The 19,076-nt window shown below is 43.3% G+C and overlaps 1 protein-coding gene and 1 non-coding gene across 5 annotated transcripts in view; both read left to right on the plus strand.

Annotated features, from left to right (window-relative positions):
* Nucleotides 1–19,076, plus strand: part of KLHL6 (kelch like family member 6) — a 98,708-nt gene that overhangs the window by 35,853 nt on the left and 43,779 nt on the right. For all 4 annotated transcript variants that reach the window (XR_009612229.3, XR_009612230.3, XM_060639328.3 and 1 more), the window contains exons 3-6: nucleotides 2,232–2,681; nucleotides 10,543–10,780; nucleotides 15,926–16,128; nucleotides 17,706–17,919. Coding sequence is in view for 2 of the 4 variants with exons in the window: in XM_060639328.3 (XP_060495311.1) it covers nucleotides 2,232–2,681; nucleotides 10,543–10,780; nucleotides 15,926–16,128; nucleotides 17,706–17,919 (1,105 nt within the window). In the remaining 2 variants the exon portion in view is untranslated. The remainder of the gene's footprint in view (nucleotides 1–2,231; nucleotides 2,682–10,542; nucleotides 10,781–15,925; nucleotides 16,129–17,705; nucleotides 17,920–19,076) is intronic.
* Nucleotides 16,642–16,745, plus strand: LOC132684491 (small nucleolar RNA U13). Its single transcript, XR_009612701.1, has one exon. It is a non-coding gene; the product is annotated as a small nucleolar RNA U13 (small nucleolar RNA).

Here is a 19,076-nt window from a genome sequence, read left to right on the forward strand (position 1 = left end):
CAGTGCAGAGCCTGATGCAGGGCTCGATCTCACAAATCTGTGAGATCATGACCTGAGCCAAAATCAAGAGTTGGACACTTACCCAGCTGAGCCACCCAGGCGCCCCTGACCCTCGGTCAATGTTTTCTAAACTGACAATTGGGACGAGAGTTCTGACATGGAAAGGTAATATGTTGTAATTGGGATTGATCCAAAAATCAGGGATGTATGCCCCCTAGAATGCACTGGACTGAAGACCAAAGCCCAATCATTCTAAGACCAGTCCTGCCCCTGCCCCCACCCTTCAGGCCCCACAACTCTGCTACCCTCAGCTCCTGTCACTGGAGCCTCTTCTCTGCAGGCTACATCCGTCCCAGTGCAGGTCTGTCCCGTTCATACTGTCACTGGGCCTTGCCTTCAAATTGGCCCTCCTTGCCAGGTGCTCTCCACTCAGCCTCCCTCTTTCCCTCCTGTTAATTCATCAACACAAGAACACTGAGAACTTGACTCTCCATGGAGTCCAGTGGATATGGAGTGGGGATAGGAAGTTGGATGGTTCAAAGCTAAGCTCCAGAGAACAGTGAGTAAGAATGGACTGATGCATTTGAATATCGTACACTTGAAACTAATGTAACACTGTATGTTAATTATATTGGAATTAAAATGAAAAATGAAAAAAAGGATGAACTGATGCATTTGAGACCCCTCATCTGGAAAATGAATATTAAGTAATATAATGGATATGGCAGTGCTTTGTAAAGTGTTAAGTGCTATATAAACATAAGGGACTCATATTTTTTTTAAGTTTTTTAAATTTATCTTGAGACAGAGAGATAGAGAGTGAGCAGGGGAGGGGCAGAGAGAGAGAGAGAGAGAGAGAGAATCCCGAGTAGGCTCCACGCTGTCAGCACAGAGCCTGACGTGGGGCTCGAACTCACAAACAGTGAGGTCATTTCCTGAGTTGAAACCAAGAAGGGACTCATATTTTTATGAGGATGATGATCATTTAAAACTAAGACACGTAAACCAACGATTTTACAAATGAACTTTTAAATTACAGAAGTGCTACTTCCTTTTAGAGGATTTATAAAGTATGTAAAAAAAAAAAGGAAGAGAAATTCTCAGAGTCTTATTAGAGAGTGTAGTACCTTGTATTATTTATACAGTATATTCCCTTTCTATCCTTATAGGACTATTTCTGTGGGAGGATTATTTTTTCCTTGACAACAGATTTTGCCACGTGACTTACTCTGGTTGGTTAGGTGTGAGTGGAAATGGCATGTGCAACTTCTGAGCTAAAATTTTAAGAGCGTTTCGGTAGCTCTGCTGTCTTTTTTCTCCTTCTGTCATAACACTGGCATATATCTCAGTCAAGGGCTTTTCAGTCATCTTGGAATGAAGACCCCTGTAGGACATAGAATGTGAGTGAGAGATAATCATTTATTCTTGTCAGCATCTGAGATTTGGGGGTTGTTTGTTACTGTAGCAAAAATTATCCTAAGATACCTGATATCCTGAGATATCATACCTGTTAATATTTTGGTGTACACACTTCAGCCTTTATTTTTATGCCTGTGTCCCATATTTTCAATAAAAAGTGGATTATAACATACCTGTGGTTTTGTGAAGTGTTTTTCTCATTTCAGCTGCAAATGTTTTAGTATATATTTCTAAAAGACAAGGATTCTTCTTTAAATATAATCACAATACCATTACCACACTTAAAATGAATAATAATCTGAATTAAGGATCCAAATAAGGTCCATACTTTGCACTAGCTTGATGTGTCTCTTACATCTCTGTGCGTTTTCAGGTTCCTCCTCTCCGTCTCTCTCTCTCAGCCTTGTGATGTATTTGTTGAAGAAATTGAACGGGCTGTTCCGTAAAGTTTCTCACAGTCTGGATTTTGCTGATGGTATATTCCCATGGCATCATTTAACATGTTCCTCTTTCTTCTGTATTTCCTGTAAATTGCTGATTAAATCTAGAAGCTTGATCAGGTTCAGTGAACAGATTTTTAAACTCAGTACATTATGAACATTTTCTATGTCATTTAATTTTCTTGTACATACTTTATTAATGACTACGGGGTTGTTGAAAACAAGAACGTACTATCATTTCTTTAGCTATAGTCCCCTATTGTCAGACATTGGGATTGTTCTAATTTTTTGTTGCTACACATAACTCCCTGATAAACCTCCTTGGGGACTAATGGTTTTCTGGCCTGATTTGCCTCCCTTCTGTTCTCTTAGTTCCTGCGGATGGTGGATGCCTGTGCTAGCTTCCTAACAGAAGCCTTGAATCCAGAAAACTGTGTTGGAATACTGAGGCTGGCAGATACACACTCCTTGGACAGCCTGAAAAAGCAGGTGCAAAATTACATCATCCAAAACTTTGTGCAGATTCTGAACTCTGAGGAGTTCCTAGAACTTCCCGTGGACACTCTGTACCACATCTTGAAGAGTGATGAGCTGTATGTAACAGAGGAGGCTCAGGTGTTTGAGACTGTGATGAGTTGGGTCCGGCACAAACAGTCAGAACGACTCTGCTTGCTCCCCTACCTCCTTGAGAATGTGCGCTTGCCACTGCTGGACCCGTGGTACTTTGTGGAGACGGTGGAGGCAGATCCTCTCATCAGACAGTGCCCGGAGGTCTTCCCGCTGCTTCAGGAAGCCAGGATGTACCACCTTTCAGGCAATGAGGTGAGCTGACGTTGAGCAACACTGGCTAACCAGTGAGGTAAAGGAGTCTGCGGGCCTCACAGAAATAGAGGTGAGGCTGGCTTACAGAACCTTACTTCACGGTGAAGACAATTGCCACACCATCTACGGTTTGAGTCAGGCAGTTCCAGATGCCCTGGATTTCTGATCTGTGAAATGGGGATGATACCGCATCATAAACAGCTACTGAGAGGATTGAGTGAGATAGGAAATTGCTCAGCACCGTGCCCAGCACATCCTTCCTCTTCCCAGGGCTTAAGGGTAGAGGTTGGTGGGGGTGATGTACACAGGACAGAATGTGCCCTGTTCAGTCACCATTCCACAGGAGCACAGCTTTCCTAGTTTGCCCGCTCTGGGAACTGCGAGTCTCTTGGATATCCTGTGAATGTTACCTTGGTTCAGACTGTCGTTGTTTCCTTTCCGAATTTCCAAAAATTCCTCAAAACTCACCTTCCTGCCCTCAGTCTGGCCTCCCTCCAATTCATTCACCAGCTGGATAATCTAAAACTCAAGCCTCATCATTGTGTTCTTGGGCTTACCCTCTTCGTGGCTCTCCGTGACTCCCAGGATCAAGCCCACACACTTCCTGCCTGAGCTCCTGTTGCAGGGAGTATGGCCGGAGTCGCAAAAGAGGAGTCCGAAAACAAAATGCAGTTAAGTGAAGGTCCTCATACTCGAGTCGGAATGAGGCCCCGACTCCAGAATGAAGCTTCTTTTTATTAGGATAATTGCTAAAGACTACGTGCATAAAGTCGGCTAAGTAAGTGTGTTAATCAGGCTAATGGTTTAGCTTTTCAAGGTTGAATTTTGAGTTAATTGGTTTCTATACCACTAGGAAGGGTCAGGTGTGAAGGACAATCTGGCCCTGGACAAATGGCTCTAGGTGTTCCTTAGGAGCCGCAGTCGCATTCAGCTGTGTAAACGTGTCCTAAGCCCTTGCACCTTCTCCAGCCCTTCCCTTTTGAAGTCTCCTCCTTTGAGCCTTCCCTCCTGCATCTCCCACATCTCCCAGAGCCTGGCCCTACGCTCTTCACCTCCTGCCCACTTCTCTAGCTCCATCTCCAACCTCTCCCTTCTGCTACACCCTAATGCTCTGCTTGCAATTCCCCAAAGTGGACGTGCCTTTTAACCCTCTATTGCAGGCGAATGAGGTGCTGTTCAAATGCCTTTTCCTCTCTCCATCTAATTAACTTCTACTCTGGCTTCAAAAAGTTAAAGCATCACCTTCTTCAGAGACCTCTTTCTTCTCATAGTCCCTGGTGCATTGCTCTATCGTAGCACCAACCACCGCGTGGTAACCATTGTGTTCCTCATCTGTAAATGTCTCTATACTGGGAGCTTGTTATGGTAGGAAATATATCTTACGGGACTTTTCATCTCCAGACCTTAGGAGAAGCCCTGGTGTAGAGTAAGTGATTGGTAAATGTTTGTTGAATGAAGAAATGAGTACCAAGATGATGAATACATGTATCATTTGGATGTTCCTGGTTCTGCTTAACAAATTTCAGAAGAAATGTTATTCAAATCTTTATAAAGACAAAAATAGGCTTAGTGGAGAGGAACAAAACTATCCGGAAATAATACTATAGGGATAGTGTATTTAAAGCTTATACACATGAACACACACACACACACACTCACACACACACACACACATATGTGTGTATGTGTGTATATATATATATATATATATATATATATATATATATATACACACCACTACACCACTGTCCAGTAGATCTGGGATAGGCTACCAAAACTTCATTAGGCCATTGATAGAAATCCTAGCCACAGGTGGTTTAGAAATTGTCTTTCTGAGGCCCCTGGGAGCCTTCTTTTCCTGTGCGTCCTCTTCTCATTCTTTGTTGCCCTCAGATCTGCTGTCATTGGTTCACTCTGTAAATATATCCTTAAATGTTTGGCAGAATTTACCAGTGATACTATCAGAACCAGGAGTTTTCTTTGTGAGGTTTTTAGCTATAAACTGTATTTCTTTAGTAGATATAGGGTTATCTATTTCTTCCAGAATGAGCTTTGGTAGTTTGTGTCTTTCAAAGAAGTTGTGGAATTTATTGCCATAAAGTTGCTCACGGTATTCCTTTATTATCCTTCTAATAACTATAGAATCCATAGTGCTGTCACATCTCTCATTCTAGATATTGGTAATTTGTGTCTCCTCTTTTTTTTTTCCCCCTGATCAGTCTGGTTAGAGGCTTATCAATTTTATCAAAGAAACAGCTTCTGGTTTCATTTGTTTTTATAGTTTATTTCGCTTATTTGTACTCCGATCTTGATTATTTTCCTTCTCTGCTTGCTTTGGGTTTAATTTTCTTTGATTAAAAATTTTTTTTTGTAATGTTTATTTATTTTTGAGACAGAGTGTGAGTGGGGGAGGGGCAGAGAGAGACACACACACACACACACAGATCTGAAGCAGGCTCCAGGCTCTGAGCTGTCAGCACAGAGCCCGACATGGGGCTTGAACCCATGAACCATGACATCATGGCTTGAGCTGAAGTCTGGCACTTAACCGACTGAGCCACCCAGGCACCCCTAATTTTCTTTGATTTTTTTTTTTAAAGTGGGAGCTGAAGTCATTGATTTGAGAACTTTCTTTTTTTTTCTGGTGTTGCCAGCAGTGCTATAAATTTCCCCCTAAGTACTACTTTAACAGCATCCCATATATTTTAATAAGCTTTATATGTATGTATGTATGTATGTATGTATGTATGTTTGTATGTATGTATATATTTAGTTATTGTAAATAAGTCCTAAACACCAGCTATTTGCCAGATATGGCCCTGGGCACTACAAAAACAGTTTCTGCCTTATGAAATTGATGGTCTGTCAGAGAAGCCAAGACAGTAAGCAGATGAACAGTGATGAGTACACAGATGTAGGAGTCTAGGCAACCATATGGGCCCTGCCCTATGCTGGATATGTGGGTCACTGGCAGATGGCTCAGCACCGGGCATTAAAGCTCTCATAAAATTGCAGACTGTGTCAGTCTCTGCAGCTGCTCTCAGTTCAGGGTCTTGATCAACTACACTTCCAGTATTCTAGCTATTTTTATTTCTGCTTCCTGTTTCCTAAGTCCCTGAAATGCAGGTGATAAAGGTTTTCCTCTTCTATAAAATATCTGTACTATGCCTTCTGCAAAATTGCTGCTATGAAATATGTGCTCTAACTTCAGTGTTTGCAGTGTGGGGGAGAGTGGGAGACAGAAGTCTTCTATCTGGAAGAGTTTCCAGTGGCAGGAACTTGGGCTTGCGTTTAGGTAGATCTGAGTTTTAATCTTGACTGTACAATTTACTGACAGTGTGACCTTGGGTAAGCTACTTAGCTGCTTTAAAGCTCTGTCCTGCCCTGTAACATGGAGATAATGATGTCTACCAACTGATAACAATTGTTTTGAGAATTAAGTAAGGTAATGAACGTGATGTGGTTAGCAGTGTCTGGCTCATGGTGTGAGACCCCACAAATGAAGACTGTTCTCGTTCTTTTGCAGTTCCTTTATGGTGCTCTGTCTCCCACAACCAAGCATTTTCCTTCTCTGAAGCTAACATTTCTCTTTTCACTGTGTCCTAGGGTTGCTGATTTATTGTCCTAAATCCTTCCCAGGGCACTTTCTCATTCCCATGTTACAGTCTTGGTAGCTGAACCAACCAAACACAGTGATCTTCGAATCAGAGTCTCATTGCCAGTTGATTCCCTGAAACTCCCCGTCTGTTTGCTGCCTGAATGATCTTGGGTTTACTCCTCAGAATAGTAGTGAAAGCCTGGAGGCTAGTCTCTGAACACACTTCTCCCCTTAACCTTCCTTTTCCAAACTTGAACCCTTCTTGCCCTATCATTAATCTCTCCCTTTTAACCTTGTTCCTCCCCTAAGCTCGTAGAGGTGGTGGCAGTGGGATATTTTAGAACCCTAAAAGCAGATGTCAATCCACATTTGATTTAGGGGTGGTAGCCAGTACCTTCATTGAGAGAAGTCTTTTGGGGCAGAGAAAGTTTCTCCTGTATTTAATTACAGGAGAAATTTAGGTGGTCTCTTAAATTTCCTGCGACCACCTTGATCTGTACCAAAGACTGCTCTGACATGTGTGGTGTCATTCATTCCTGAGGACAGAGGGGGCAAAGGCCCAGTCTTGAGGACAGCTTTGTTGAAGCAATATGATCACTTCTGTTGGTCCTCTAGTACAGGCCCTGTTAATGAGTAGTCAGGTGAAACTGCCTGTTCTATTGAAAAAAATTTTTTAATGTTTATTTTTTGAGGGAGGGAGGGAGAGAGAGAGAGAGAGAGAAAACAGGGGGGAGGGGCAAAGAGAGAGAGGGAGACACAGAGTCTGAAGCAGGCTCCAGGCTCTGAGCTGTCACCACAGAGCCTGACGCAGGGCTCAAACTCATGGACCTTGAGATCATGACCTGAGCCAAAGTCAGACGCTTAAGGGACGAAGACACCAGGGTTGCCCCTGCCTGTTCTGTTTTTAACAATCTGAAAATAAACTGGTTAGGCCTGATTGTTGCATGCGATTCTTTGGCAAACACTTCTGTGTGTCTGCAACAAAGTTGCACGTCTCTGACTTCAGACAGGCACGTCTCATGCCTTTGGAGTTAATATTTTGCCAAATGTAGCTGTGTTTACAGTTTGTTAATAGTGCCACCACTGAGGAGTCCTGCGGTGCCAAGTGATAAGGCAGGTCTTAATACCCAGCAATTCCATCAACTAGATGCCTGTATTAGTTTTCTATTGCGGTGCAACAAATTATCCAAAACTTTACAGTTTAAGACAACAAACATTTGTTATCTCACAGCTGGCAGGAATCTAGGCTTAGTGGTTTAGTTGGGTGGTTCTGGCTCATAGTCTCTTACGAAGTTGTAGTCAAGCCATTAGCTGGGGCTGCTGTCATCTCAATGCTCAAGCGGGGTTGGAGGATCAACTTCCAAGCTCATGCATAGGATTGTTGAGAGGTGTCTGTTCCTTGCTGGCTATTGGCTAGAAGCCTCAGTTTCTGCCAGATGGGCTTCTCCATAGCAGCTGGCTTTCCTCAGAGCAAATGGCCCCAGAAAAACTGAGAGAGCAATCAAGATGAAAGCTATAGTGCTTTTGATAACCTAGTTTCAGCAGAGATATACCATCACCTTTGCTGTATTCTGTTGGCCCAGGGACCAACCCTGGAATAATATGGGGAGAACAACATAAAATGTAAATATCCTGAGGTGGGGATTGCTGGGTACCACTGAGGAAGCTGTTTATAACAGTGATCTAGACTGGAAAAAAATATCTGTATCAGGTCCTGAGTTACCTAGCTCTCCTATTCATTCATTCATTCATTCACTCATTCAACAAAGGTTTATAGAAACTCACAACCTCCAAGCACTGTTCTTGATGCTGAGAATCCATTGAAGAATAAGGGCTGTTCCTGCCCTCAGGGATCTTCTAGTAAATTACAAAGAAGTATGCAAAGTGCTGTGATGGGGAAATTCAGGACTGTGGGAACATGTGTGGAAAGTCAGGAGGCACCTGGATGGCTCAGTCAGTTAAGTGTCTGATTCTTGGTTTCAGCTCAGGTCATGATCTCATGGTTTCATGAGTTCGAGCCCTGCATCGGGCTCCATGCCAACAGTGTAGAGCCTTCTTGGGATTGTCTCCTCCCTCTCTCTCTGTCCCTCCCCCACTTGTGCGCGCGTGTGCGCACACGCTCGCTCGCGCTCTCTCTCTCTGTCTCTCTCTGGTGCACCTGGGTGGCTCAGTCGGTTAAGCATTTGACTTCGGCTCAGGCCATGATCTCCAGGTTTGTGAGTTCAAGCCCCGCATTGGGTTTTGTGCTGACAGCTCAGAGCCTGGAGCCTGCTTCGGATTCTGTGTCTCCCTCTTTCTGTGTTCCTCCCCTGCTCCCATTCTCTCTCTGTCTCTCAAAAATAAATAAAGATTAAAAAAAAAAAAAGAAAGTCAAGAATAGGCTCTTGGAAGAAAGGACAATGGGACATTACAAATAGTGCCAATGACTTAAAAGGTAAGTGGATGGGGAAGTGGTGTGGGAAATCAAGGACAGATATTAGGTGGGGATCCAGATAGCAGGCAGAAATGCAAGGGTTTTAGTCAATTGGAGCAGAGTCTTACATAGCCCAGGACTCAGGAATGGGGTACCAGTCTGGGAATCAGGAGTAAGATCACAGTCGAGTCCCCTACTGGCCAGCAGGCTATTGAGGCAGGAAAGCAGTCACTATGAAGAAGATAGGGGGCTTTGGAGGGAGGCTGAGGCATGGCTCTCAGAGCTGGAATAAAGGTCACATGGGGACCAGTTCTGGGAGGAACCCATTGCTGTCCTCTAAGCATTGCCCTACAATCCCTAATCCTCTTGAGAGGTTGTGCTGTGAACCAGGGTAGATAGTTGGAAAGAAAATCACAGAGTGGCAAAAACTGTCTTTGATGCTCATCTCTCAGCTCCTGTCCTGCCAGCTTGGTATTCTCATAGTACCTCCCAAGTTCCCAGGACCACCCCTCCCACCTTTATCTCAGTTGTCTTTTCCACTGTCAATGCCCTCAGGTTCTGCCCATTGCCCCACACATCCTTACTTTCTGCTGGCCCCCAGAAGAGAGTCCTGCCACAGACTTTATGGCCATGAATTGAGGATGCAAAATTTACTGTATCTGACTCTTTGGTACAAAAAAACGAAGTCTGTGATGGACAAGTAGAGGTTGGATTTGGCTGGCCTGATTACTTGTGACCATTGATTGGATTCACCACTTAGGGTGCAGTTTTTGCTACTGTAACTTGTTTGTTGCATCTGTGGTCAAGACTGAAGCTTCATAGTCTGTGTTAGGTCAGCTTGACCTTGCAGGAAAAAGCCGCTTAGGTCATCTGGGAAATGGGTGCTGCCTCTCTGTCTCCCATCAACCCACCTGCAGAACCTTCCCCACTGAGCCCAAGGGACAGATGGAACCAGGAGGAGGGAAGCCGTCCCCTTTCCCTAAGAATGCCGATATGACATCTCCAGCTGCTCCTACCACCATGACTACCTGTTAAGGGCTGTGCATGTGCCAGGTGCTCTGCTCATCCCTCTACGTCATGACTTCATGAGTGCTCACAATGACCTGATGGCACACAAGTGATGACAGGCATTTGCAGAGATTGTGTTGCTTCTCCAAGGTCACATGGCCATACGTGATGAAACCAGGGCCAAACTCTGGTGTGTTTGATGTACAAACCTCTGTTCTTTAAGCTGGGTTCAAATATCTGTGGTGTGGGTGTATTTGCTTGTTCAAGGCTCTGAAGGGTCATATCTTTGGTGTTGGAACCCAGTCCTCCAACCTCCCCGGCCACACCGTGCTCCCTTTTGGTTTTTCCTTCCTAAGTCTCTAAGTGCTCTTAGGTGCCTACTATCAGGACTTCTCTTTCAGAAGAGGTCGGGTGGTGAGCAAAGTCTGGGATATCATCAAGAAATTGAAACCAGGAGAGAGTGGAAGGTGGCCAAAAATGAAATTTCAGGATTTAAGCCCTGGTGAGGCAAGAAGTGCATTTGATGGTAAATGGACCTGGATTTCTTAAGACAGCAGCAAGAGCAACAATGTAGCCTTTGTTGAGTACCTGTTATACACCAGGCCCCTTTCAGGCCAAGCACACCATGTATATGATACCATTTAATCCTCACAACAAACCTATGAGGTAGTTACCACTAAAATTCCCATTACACAGATGATGAAACTGAGGCTCAAGGAGGTGAGGTCACCTGGTCATATGGTGGCAGAGTTGGGAATTGGGCTCTTCTCTGTCTGGCTCCATAGCCTAGTCTCTGAACCTCTGTGTCATCCTGCCTTTATGTACTCCCGTTGGTTTTCCAGATCATTTCCGAGCGCACCAAGCCCAGGATGCATGAGTTTCAGTCTGAGGTATTCATGATCATTGGTGGCTGCACAAAGGATGAACGGTTTGTGGCGGAGGTAACCTGCCTGGACCCCCTGAGGCGCAGCCGCCTGGAGGTGGCCAAGCTCCCCATGACGGAGCATGAGCTGGAGAGTGAGAACAAGAAGTGGGTGGAGTTTGCATGCGTGACATTGAAAAATGAGGTCTACATCTCAGGTAAGCAGGAGCCACATGATGCCAAAGCAAGCCCCAGTGGCACGATGTACTTTCCTGAGTGAGAGCCAGGCCACCATCTTACAAGAATTACTGTGAATGGCAATGGTCTAACTCTGACTGGATCAGCATACAGAAACCCGGGGGGTCTTATCTGGGAAAGCACATTATTACTTAATGGACACTAACCTGTGAGCAGTATTGTACTAGGATCTGGGGTAGCAGGCAGACAGGTCCAGTCCTTCATGGAAAAGGAAGAAGTAAACTGATACTAGAGTTTATTTGGTGTTTGCTCTAGGTGTAGGGTTCTGAGCTGGTCACTAGGAATACAGTAATGAATAAAAATGTCTGCTCTTCTCCCCAGACCTGAACCTCAGCTCAAGTTTACTGTCATACTTTTGGATGCTCCAGTAGAACATCGTACTTTTTCATTTCACACTTCTTTCTTTCTTTTTTTTAGAGAGAGAGAGAGAGAGAGAGAACGTGCAAAAGTAGGGGGGAGAGAGGCAGAGGGAGAGAGACAGAGAGACAGAGAGAGAGAGACAGAGAGAGAGAGAGAGAGAATCCCAAGCAGGCTCCACACTCGGCAGGGGCCCGTTGTGGGCTTGATACAACAACCCTGGGATCACGATGCCAAGCTGAAATCAAGAGTCAGATGCTCAACTGACTGAGCTACCCAGGCACCCCTCATTTCTCTCTTCTAAGTTATTTGCTTAATTATTTACAATTACACTATGCCTCATTCCCATTAGTCCTTCAATTCTACAAGAGTCAGTACTATATTGTCAGTACCTAGTACTGTGCCTAGCTACATAGTAAATAATAAATATTTATTAAGTGACAAAATCTGTACCATTTTAACAGCACAGTAGGTGAATTTTCACTTTGGTGGCATTTAATCATTTGCCTGTCACACCAACTCTGTAAGGTAGGTGATTTTAATCTCCAAGTTACAAATGGAGAAAATGGAGGCTCTGAAAGATTATGGAACATATCTAAAGACAGGTCATACCTTGGTAAATGTCAGACAGGGTTCCAACCCGGGTTCTGTGAGTCCATCCTCTCCCAATGACATCAAAAGTCACCCAGCTCTTCTGGGAGCCCCAAGGAAGGAGACAAGCATACCTTGTCCTCTCTTGGAGGCTTTTTCTAATCTGAACTTGTTTGGGGAAGAGCTTCTTCGCAGAACTGGCTTCCTCCAAAGTCAAGGGCAGGTCAGTTCTTCCCTGGGTATGTTAATACCATAGATTAGATTATAGCTTTCATTTATCTTGTAGAAGTATTTTTTTGATTGTTGTAGAAGATTCAAATAATACAGGGTGTAAAGTAAAATATGGCAGTTTCTCTGTGCTATTACAATCCTATACGTTTTAACTTTTTTACAAAAATAGTTTTATATTGGCTTAGAGTAAGTAATGCCAGCTGCTGTAACAAACACTAAATCTCAGCGAATTATGGCAGTAGTATGTGGGCACTGGGGGGTGTGGACCTCCTTCACTCAGTCATTCAGGGACCGAGGTTCTTTGCATCTTATGATGCTGCTGTTTTCCACACGTGGTCTTCAAGTTTGATGCATTAGAGGAAGAAGGAGACACTGAACAAGTTGAGAAGGCATACCTGCTCATAACAACCTCAGCCTGGACATGAGGCATTAGTCTTCTCGCATGCTATTAGCAAGAACTAGCCACATAGCCCCACCCCTGCAGTCCCAGCCCCCATGCGGTGGGCTAGGAAATGTAGTTGAGCTGTGTGTACAGGAGGAAAAAACAGATTTCGGAACCATAGTCAGTCTTTGTCACATACACTACACATGTTGTTCTACAACTTGTCCTTCGCCTCACTTAAACTTTTTGTTGTCTATTTAAAAGTGACACTGGGGGCGCCTGGATCGCTCAGTCGGTTGAGCATCTGACTCTTGATTTGGGCTCAAGTCATGATCCCAGGCTCATGAGATTCAGCCCCTTGACAGGCTCCTTGCTGAGCATGGAGCCTGCTTACGATTCTCTCTCCCTCCTGCTCTTCTCCCCAGCTCTCACATGCATGCTCTTTCTCTCTCTAAAATAATAATAATAATAAAAAATGACACGAGCAATACATGAAGCCATGCTTGTTATACACAGTTAAATCACAGAGATTTGTGCTTCAATTCACAGTCTCTTTTGGACATCATCACGTGTTGACATAAGGGATCTGTTGTGTGGATTAAGTGATGTAATATGTATTACATAAAGCACAGCACAATCCCAAGCACATAGGAGAGCTCAGCAGTGCTATTCATCATTATTGCTAGTGTTCTTTCCACCAGCTTCAGGGCAGTCTACTGATTGAATGAAATACAGTTTTTTCAGCTTTTATTTTCCCACTGGAAAAAAATGCTGCAATAGGCATTTTAATACACATGTATTTATGAACTTGTGCTGCTCTTTGGAGAGATTCCTGGAAGTGGTCATAAGATGTGTCCATTTAGAATTTTTGTAGATGTTACTAAACTGGTACCAGTTTGCAGTTCAACCAACGTTGAATGACATGGCCCATTTTCTTCATCCTTGCTGACATTTTTTATTATCAATTACATTTTTTTTCATAGCCCAAAATGTTTATATTTACATTCTTGGATCATTAATCATGTTAGCATATTTTCATATATTTGTTAGCTAACACTTTATTTTTGAAAATTATCTATTTCTACCCTTTGTTTTTTATTGGTTGTTTGTCTTTTTAGTAATTTTTTGCAGTTCTTATTCTATGTCCTTTGCTATTTGTATTGCAAATAGTTTCTCTCAGACTATGGTTATCTTTGAACTTCAATTTATATTTTATATAGTAACTTTCTTTCCTATGTGATTCTGCGTTTTGTGTCATGCTTAGAAAGCCCCTCTTCACCCCAAGATCATCAGCGTCTCCCATATATTCTCCAGTTACTTTTATACCATTTACTTTTGAATTTTATTTTATTTTATCTTATTTTATTTTATTTATTTATTTTTTTTAATTTTTTTTAACGTTTATTTTTGAGACAGAGAGAGACAGGGCATGAACAGGGGAGGGGCAGAGAGAGAGGGAGACACAGAATCTGAAACAGGCTCCAGGCTCTAAGCTGTCAGCACAGAGCCTGATACAGGGCTCGAACTCACGGACCGTAAGATCGTGACCTGAGCCGAAGTCGGACACTTAACCGACCAAGCCACCCAGGCGCCCCTGAATTTTATTTTAACTATAATGTGAAAGAAGGCTCTAACTTAATTTTTCCCTAAGTAGTCAATTGTTCTAATACCATTTATTTAATGATCCTTATATCTTTCAGTCTGTTCTGTACTCTTGTTTTTCATTGGTCAGTTTGTCTCATTTGATGCTAGTACCACACTGCTTTTATTATTGTAGTTTTTTAGTATATTTTAATATTTGCTGGAAAAATCCTCCTTGTTCATTCTTTTTGCAAAAGTTTCTCAGACATTTTTCCAAATTTACTCTTCAAATGAAATTTAGAATGATCTCTTCAAGTTCCCTGAAAAGTCCTGAAGGCACTGAATGTATTGATGAACTTGGGGAGGGCTGACATCTTTACAGCCCTCGTCTGTCCTCTCGTCTATGCACATGTCATGCCTCCAACCTAATCAGGTCTTCTTTACATCTTGAGGTAAAACTCATAGAGTTTTTGTTTCCTTCTTAATACAGTGTGCATACATTACTTTGAAAGTATATAGTTATTTTATAACTTTAGACGCTGTCACATTGGGATCAATATCACGCACAGTGTTTTGAATAGAGACCTCTAAAATGCACACAACCCAAGGAAAAAATGGTTGAACTATGTGAACAGAAACTTCATGGAAGAAGAAGCTCAGGAAAAACCAAACCATGGTGTTATTTTTCTCCATCAGGTTGCAAAACAAAATAAGCCAAAAAACGCTCTTAATATATGCTGTGAATGAGGTATAGGGAAAGGTCAACCAGGACAGCTCTGGAAGGCTCTTTGGCAACACCTATAAAAATTCAAGGTGTGCATGCCTTTCCCTTAGAAATCTCACTTCTGGGCTCTACCTTAGAGAAACATTTACCCAGGACACAGAGCATCATCAGTGATACACATTGCCCCACTAGTGCACATTTATAAGTCTGAAAAGTACATCTTTTTTTTTTTTTTAGATTTTATTTATTTATTTTTGAGAGAGAGAGAGAGCAGGGGAGGGGCAGAGAGAGAGGGAGAGAGAGAATCTCAAGCAGGCTCCATGCTCGCAGTGCAGATCCCAATGTGGGTCTCGAACCCACAAACCATGAAATTATGACTTGAGCTAAAATCCAGAGTTGGACGGTTAACCAACTGAGCCACCCAGGTGCCCCTGAAAAGTACATGCTTTGCTTTAAGTAGTTGGTGATACTCTATGCTGATGGGGAATAGAAACACAAAGCTGTTAAAATATTTTTATTAAAATCCCCCCAAAGATCTTGGTCTCTCTCCCTAACTGAATTATGTATTTTCAGAGAGTTATCTCAAAAAAAATATTTACCATCTCACTCTCAAATTATCTATTGTGAGCATCTAATTCTTTTATAATAAAATCTTTTAACAATAGGACAAACCCTACTTATGTTTTTTATATAGATCAGAGATTTAACCAAGACAATTTTGTAAGATTTCTTGGTGATTTTCCCAGGTTTATATTTGTCTAAATAAACAAGCAAACAGAACTTAAGGTACTTCCTAATTTGCCTGCCGGTCAAGGTCCTCCTATCCCCACTGCAGTGGTCCAACCTTACCTGTCCTGCTTTACTTCCTACCCCTTGGCTGCACAGACACTGAGTCCAGGTGCCTGCTGGCCCCCATCCACCCAGGCCACTTGGGCGCCACTTCCCTGGAGACTTCTCTGGACCCAATTCACTCAGCCACCTCTTTTCTGAACTCTCACAGCACAGCTGTGACACCTAGCACAGTCTGGTACACGATTCACCCCAGCCTCACCTGGCTTTCTCTGTTCCCCTATGTTGGCTCGATTTCCCCCATCCAGACCACACACACCTTCACGATTTCTTTTGTTTGGGAGCAGAGCTGACCTGGGGATATAGCATTTAAGGACTGTGGGAAATTATGGGGGAAGCTGTGTTTCTGATATATCTGGTGGCTTCTTAAATGCTCTGTATCTCTTCTAGGTGGCAAAGAGACACAGCATGATGTTTGGAAATATAATTCTTCAATCAACAAATGGATTCAAATTGAGTATTTGAACATAGGCCGCTGGAGGCATAAAATGGTGGTATTAGGTGGCAAGGTCTATGTGATTGGAGGTTTTGATGGCTTACAGAGGATCAACAATGTGGAGACCTATGATCCCTTCCATAACTGCTGGTCAGAGGTATAACAGATTATTTCTATGAGTAATTTTGTATTATTACTTCAAAGCTTTAAAAAAGAAGTATGTGCCAATGTAGGTATATGGCTTTCTGATCTCTCTGCTCCCACTGAGAACATTTTTGGTGGCTCCAAGCTTCCCTCTTAATAGGAGCCATTGCTTCAGCATTGCTGATCAGGTCAGAGAAACAACTTCCTTCCAGACGGGGAAGCTCTGCGTGGGCACCTGTCTATCCTGGCAAGAAGCCCAGATGTAGAGGGGAGGCTTGGTTCTAACCTCAGTCTGCATGTCTGAGCTCAGAGTCTGTCTCCTCAGATGCCATCCGCCCTTGTTTTCTCCCCAGTGGGCATACAGAGATCCCTTTCCTACACTGTTTACTGATTCAGAGTCATTTGGTAGGGTTTAAGAAGTTAGCCCTTGTAATTTATGCTAGGTGAATAAACTCCGGAGATCTGCTGTACAACATTGTGCTTACAGATAACAGCACTGCATTTTATGCTTAAAAAGTTAAGAGATATCCTTTTGTAGTTCATAAGTGTGATGATTGGGTCTTCAAACTATTGTGTGACATGTGCCGCCCTCAAACCTTGTTACAACCTTGGCACATTACCTGTCTGATGTGGAAAAAAAATTTGTTAAGAGAGTAGATCTCATGTTAAATGTCATAATAATAATAATAATAATAATAATAATAATGAGTAAAACGGTTTCACTTCCTGCATTTCCAGGTTATTCTTAATTACAAATTTTCTTTCTCCTTATGAGACTGTATGTCAGAGTATGTTCCACTTTGAGGAGTGTAAAACATGGCCATCAGAGGCACAAGCAAAGGTAGCTATGTCATCATGGCATCTAACCAAGCAAGACCTGTCAACCTGAAAACTGCTATATAGCCCTTCATATTTTATAGGAGTGTGCCCTACATCTTCTCAACTTGTCAAGTGCCATGACATAGCTGCTCCATGACCCAAGAGGGCCATGTCAAAAGGCAAGAAGCTCTTGGAAGTCCCCTTGAGTGCCCTGCGGTTCACAGGGTAGAAGCACAGGTCTGGCTAAATACCAAAATCTTCATGCTGCCCCAGAGTGGGAGTCTGCTTACCTATGGCCCCCTGAAACCCTTATACCAGCTTTTCTTCCTAGATAAAAGCAATAAGGACAATGGCACATAGTAGGCACTCAGTAAATATTTTTTGAATGAAAGAACACATGAATGAATAGAAATATGCATGTTTGAGAAAGTATTTTCCTCCAAATAGTGGCTGGTTTCATCTGTATAAACACTTATTCCTATGTACACCTTCCCTCCCCTGATAGCTGGACTCTGGGAGAAACAGGCTGGAAACATCCAACACTGAACCCGTTCTAGCCTGTCCAGAGCCTGCAGGGAGGGTGGGAAATGAGTGCTTTGACCTCATGTCTCAAGGGGAGTCAAGCCCACAGGCCTTGTGACTTCAGGCAAAGGATGCCCAGGCTTATGTTCTTGAGCTCCTGGCCTGTGTCCTGTGAACCACTGCAGCAGTCTGGGGGCAGCCTGTAGCTGTGTGACTGACCGCTTCTCCTGATGCCCTGTGCCTCCACAGGCAGCACCCCTTCTTGTCCACGTCAGTTCCTTCGCAGCTACCAGCCATAAGAAGAAACTCTATGTGATTGGGGGCGGGCCCAATGGGAAACTGGCCACAGACAAGACTCAGTGTTATGACCCTTCAACCAATAAATGGAATTTAAAATCGTCCATGCCGGTGGAGTCTAAATGCATCAATGCTGTCAGTTTCCGGGACCGCATCTATGTTGTTGGTAAGTAAATGAATGGCATCTTATTTATCTGAGGTCCCCCACCCATGCAGCCATGGGGGTAGATCAGATAAGGCCCTCCTGGGAACTCACATGGATTCCTGGGTGATGTGGGTGAGGTTGAAAAGGAAGAGAAGGGATTGGTCCAGGCCTTGGTGGGAATTACCTTGTAGTACTGGACACAGAGACAGCCCACGTTTAGGGTACATACAAAATAGACAGACAGTGGGGCCCAGTGGAGGAGCCAGAAGTTGCCACAGGAACGAAGTGTGCTGCAAACATTAGCAAATGTATGAAAATTGAAGTGTGCACAGTATAGTAAGTGACCGATGAATGGTAGCTATCATTATTTCTTATTTTGTGTTCATGGGAATTTTACTCTTTCCACTTGCTCTGGGGCTCTGAAAAGTTGCATTTAGCCACAAGGAAAGCCTGGCTAGCCATACCACAGTTGGCATGGAATTGTTAAGGACGATGGATCTCAATACCAACTACTCATTAGAATCACCTAGGGAGCTTTTTACAAAAATATGCATAGCTAGGCCCTATTCCAGAGCAATTATATCAGAATGAGAGGGAGCACGTTGGTCTACAGTACAAGGTTTTTTTTTTTTTAATTTAATTTTTATTTAATGTTTTACTTATTTTTGAGAGAGAGAGAGAGAGAGAGAGAGAGACAGACAGACAGACAGACAGAGTATGAGCAGGGGAGGGGAAGAGAGAGAGAGAGGGAGACATAGAATCTGAAGCAGGCTCCAGGCTCTGAGCTGTCAGCACAGAGCCCAACGCCGGGCTTGAACTTGTGAACCTCGCAATGGTGACCTGAAGTTGGACATTTAACTGACTGAGCCACCCAGGCGCCCCAACAGTGCAAGGTGTTTCTAATGTGCAGGTGACTTTCATGTGCAGCCATGACTGAGAATTACTGATTAAGGAGATGCCAAAAATATGTAACTTCAGCAAACAAGAACTAATCAGAGCAGGCTTCCTGGAGGCAGAATACAGGAACAGATTAAGGAAAAACCCCTTCTCTCTCTTGCTTCAGGTTTCCTGTGTGTTTATGGTCAGCCTCATGACTTCAAAGCTCATCTTAAGATGGGTAACTTGGGCTGGCGTCCCAGGTCATGCTCAGTCTACAAAGAGACGCCACCACCTCTAGT

The sequence above is a fragment of the Panthera onca genome, chromosome C2 (assembly GCF_046562875.1).
Source record: "Panthera onca isolate mPanOnc1 chromosome C2, mPanOnc1 haplotype 2, whole genome shotgun sequence".
Classification (NCBI taxonomy): Eukaryota; Metazoa; Chordata; class Mammalia; order Carnivora; family Felidae; genus Panthera; species Panthera onca.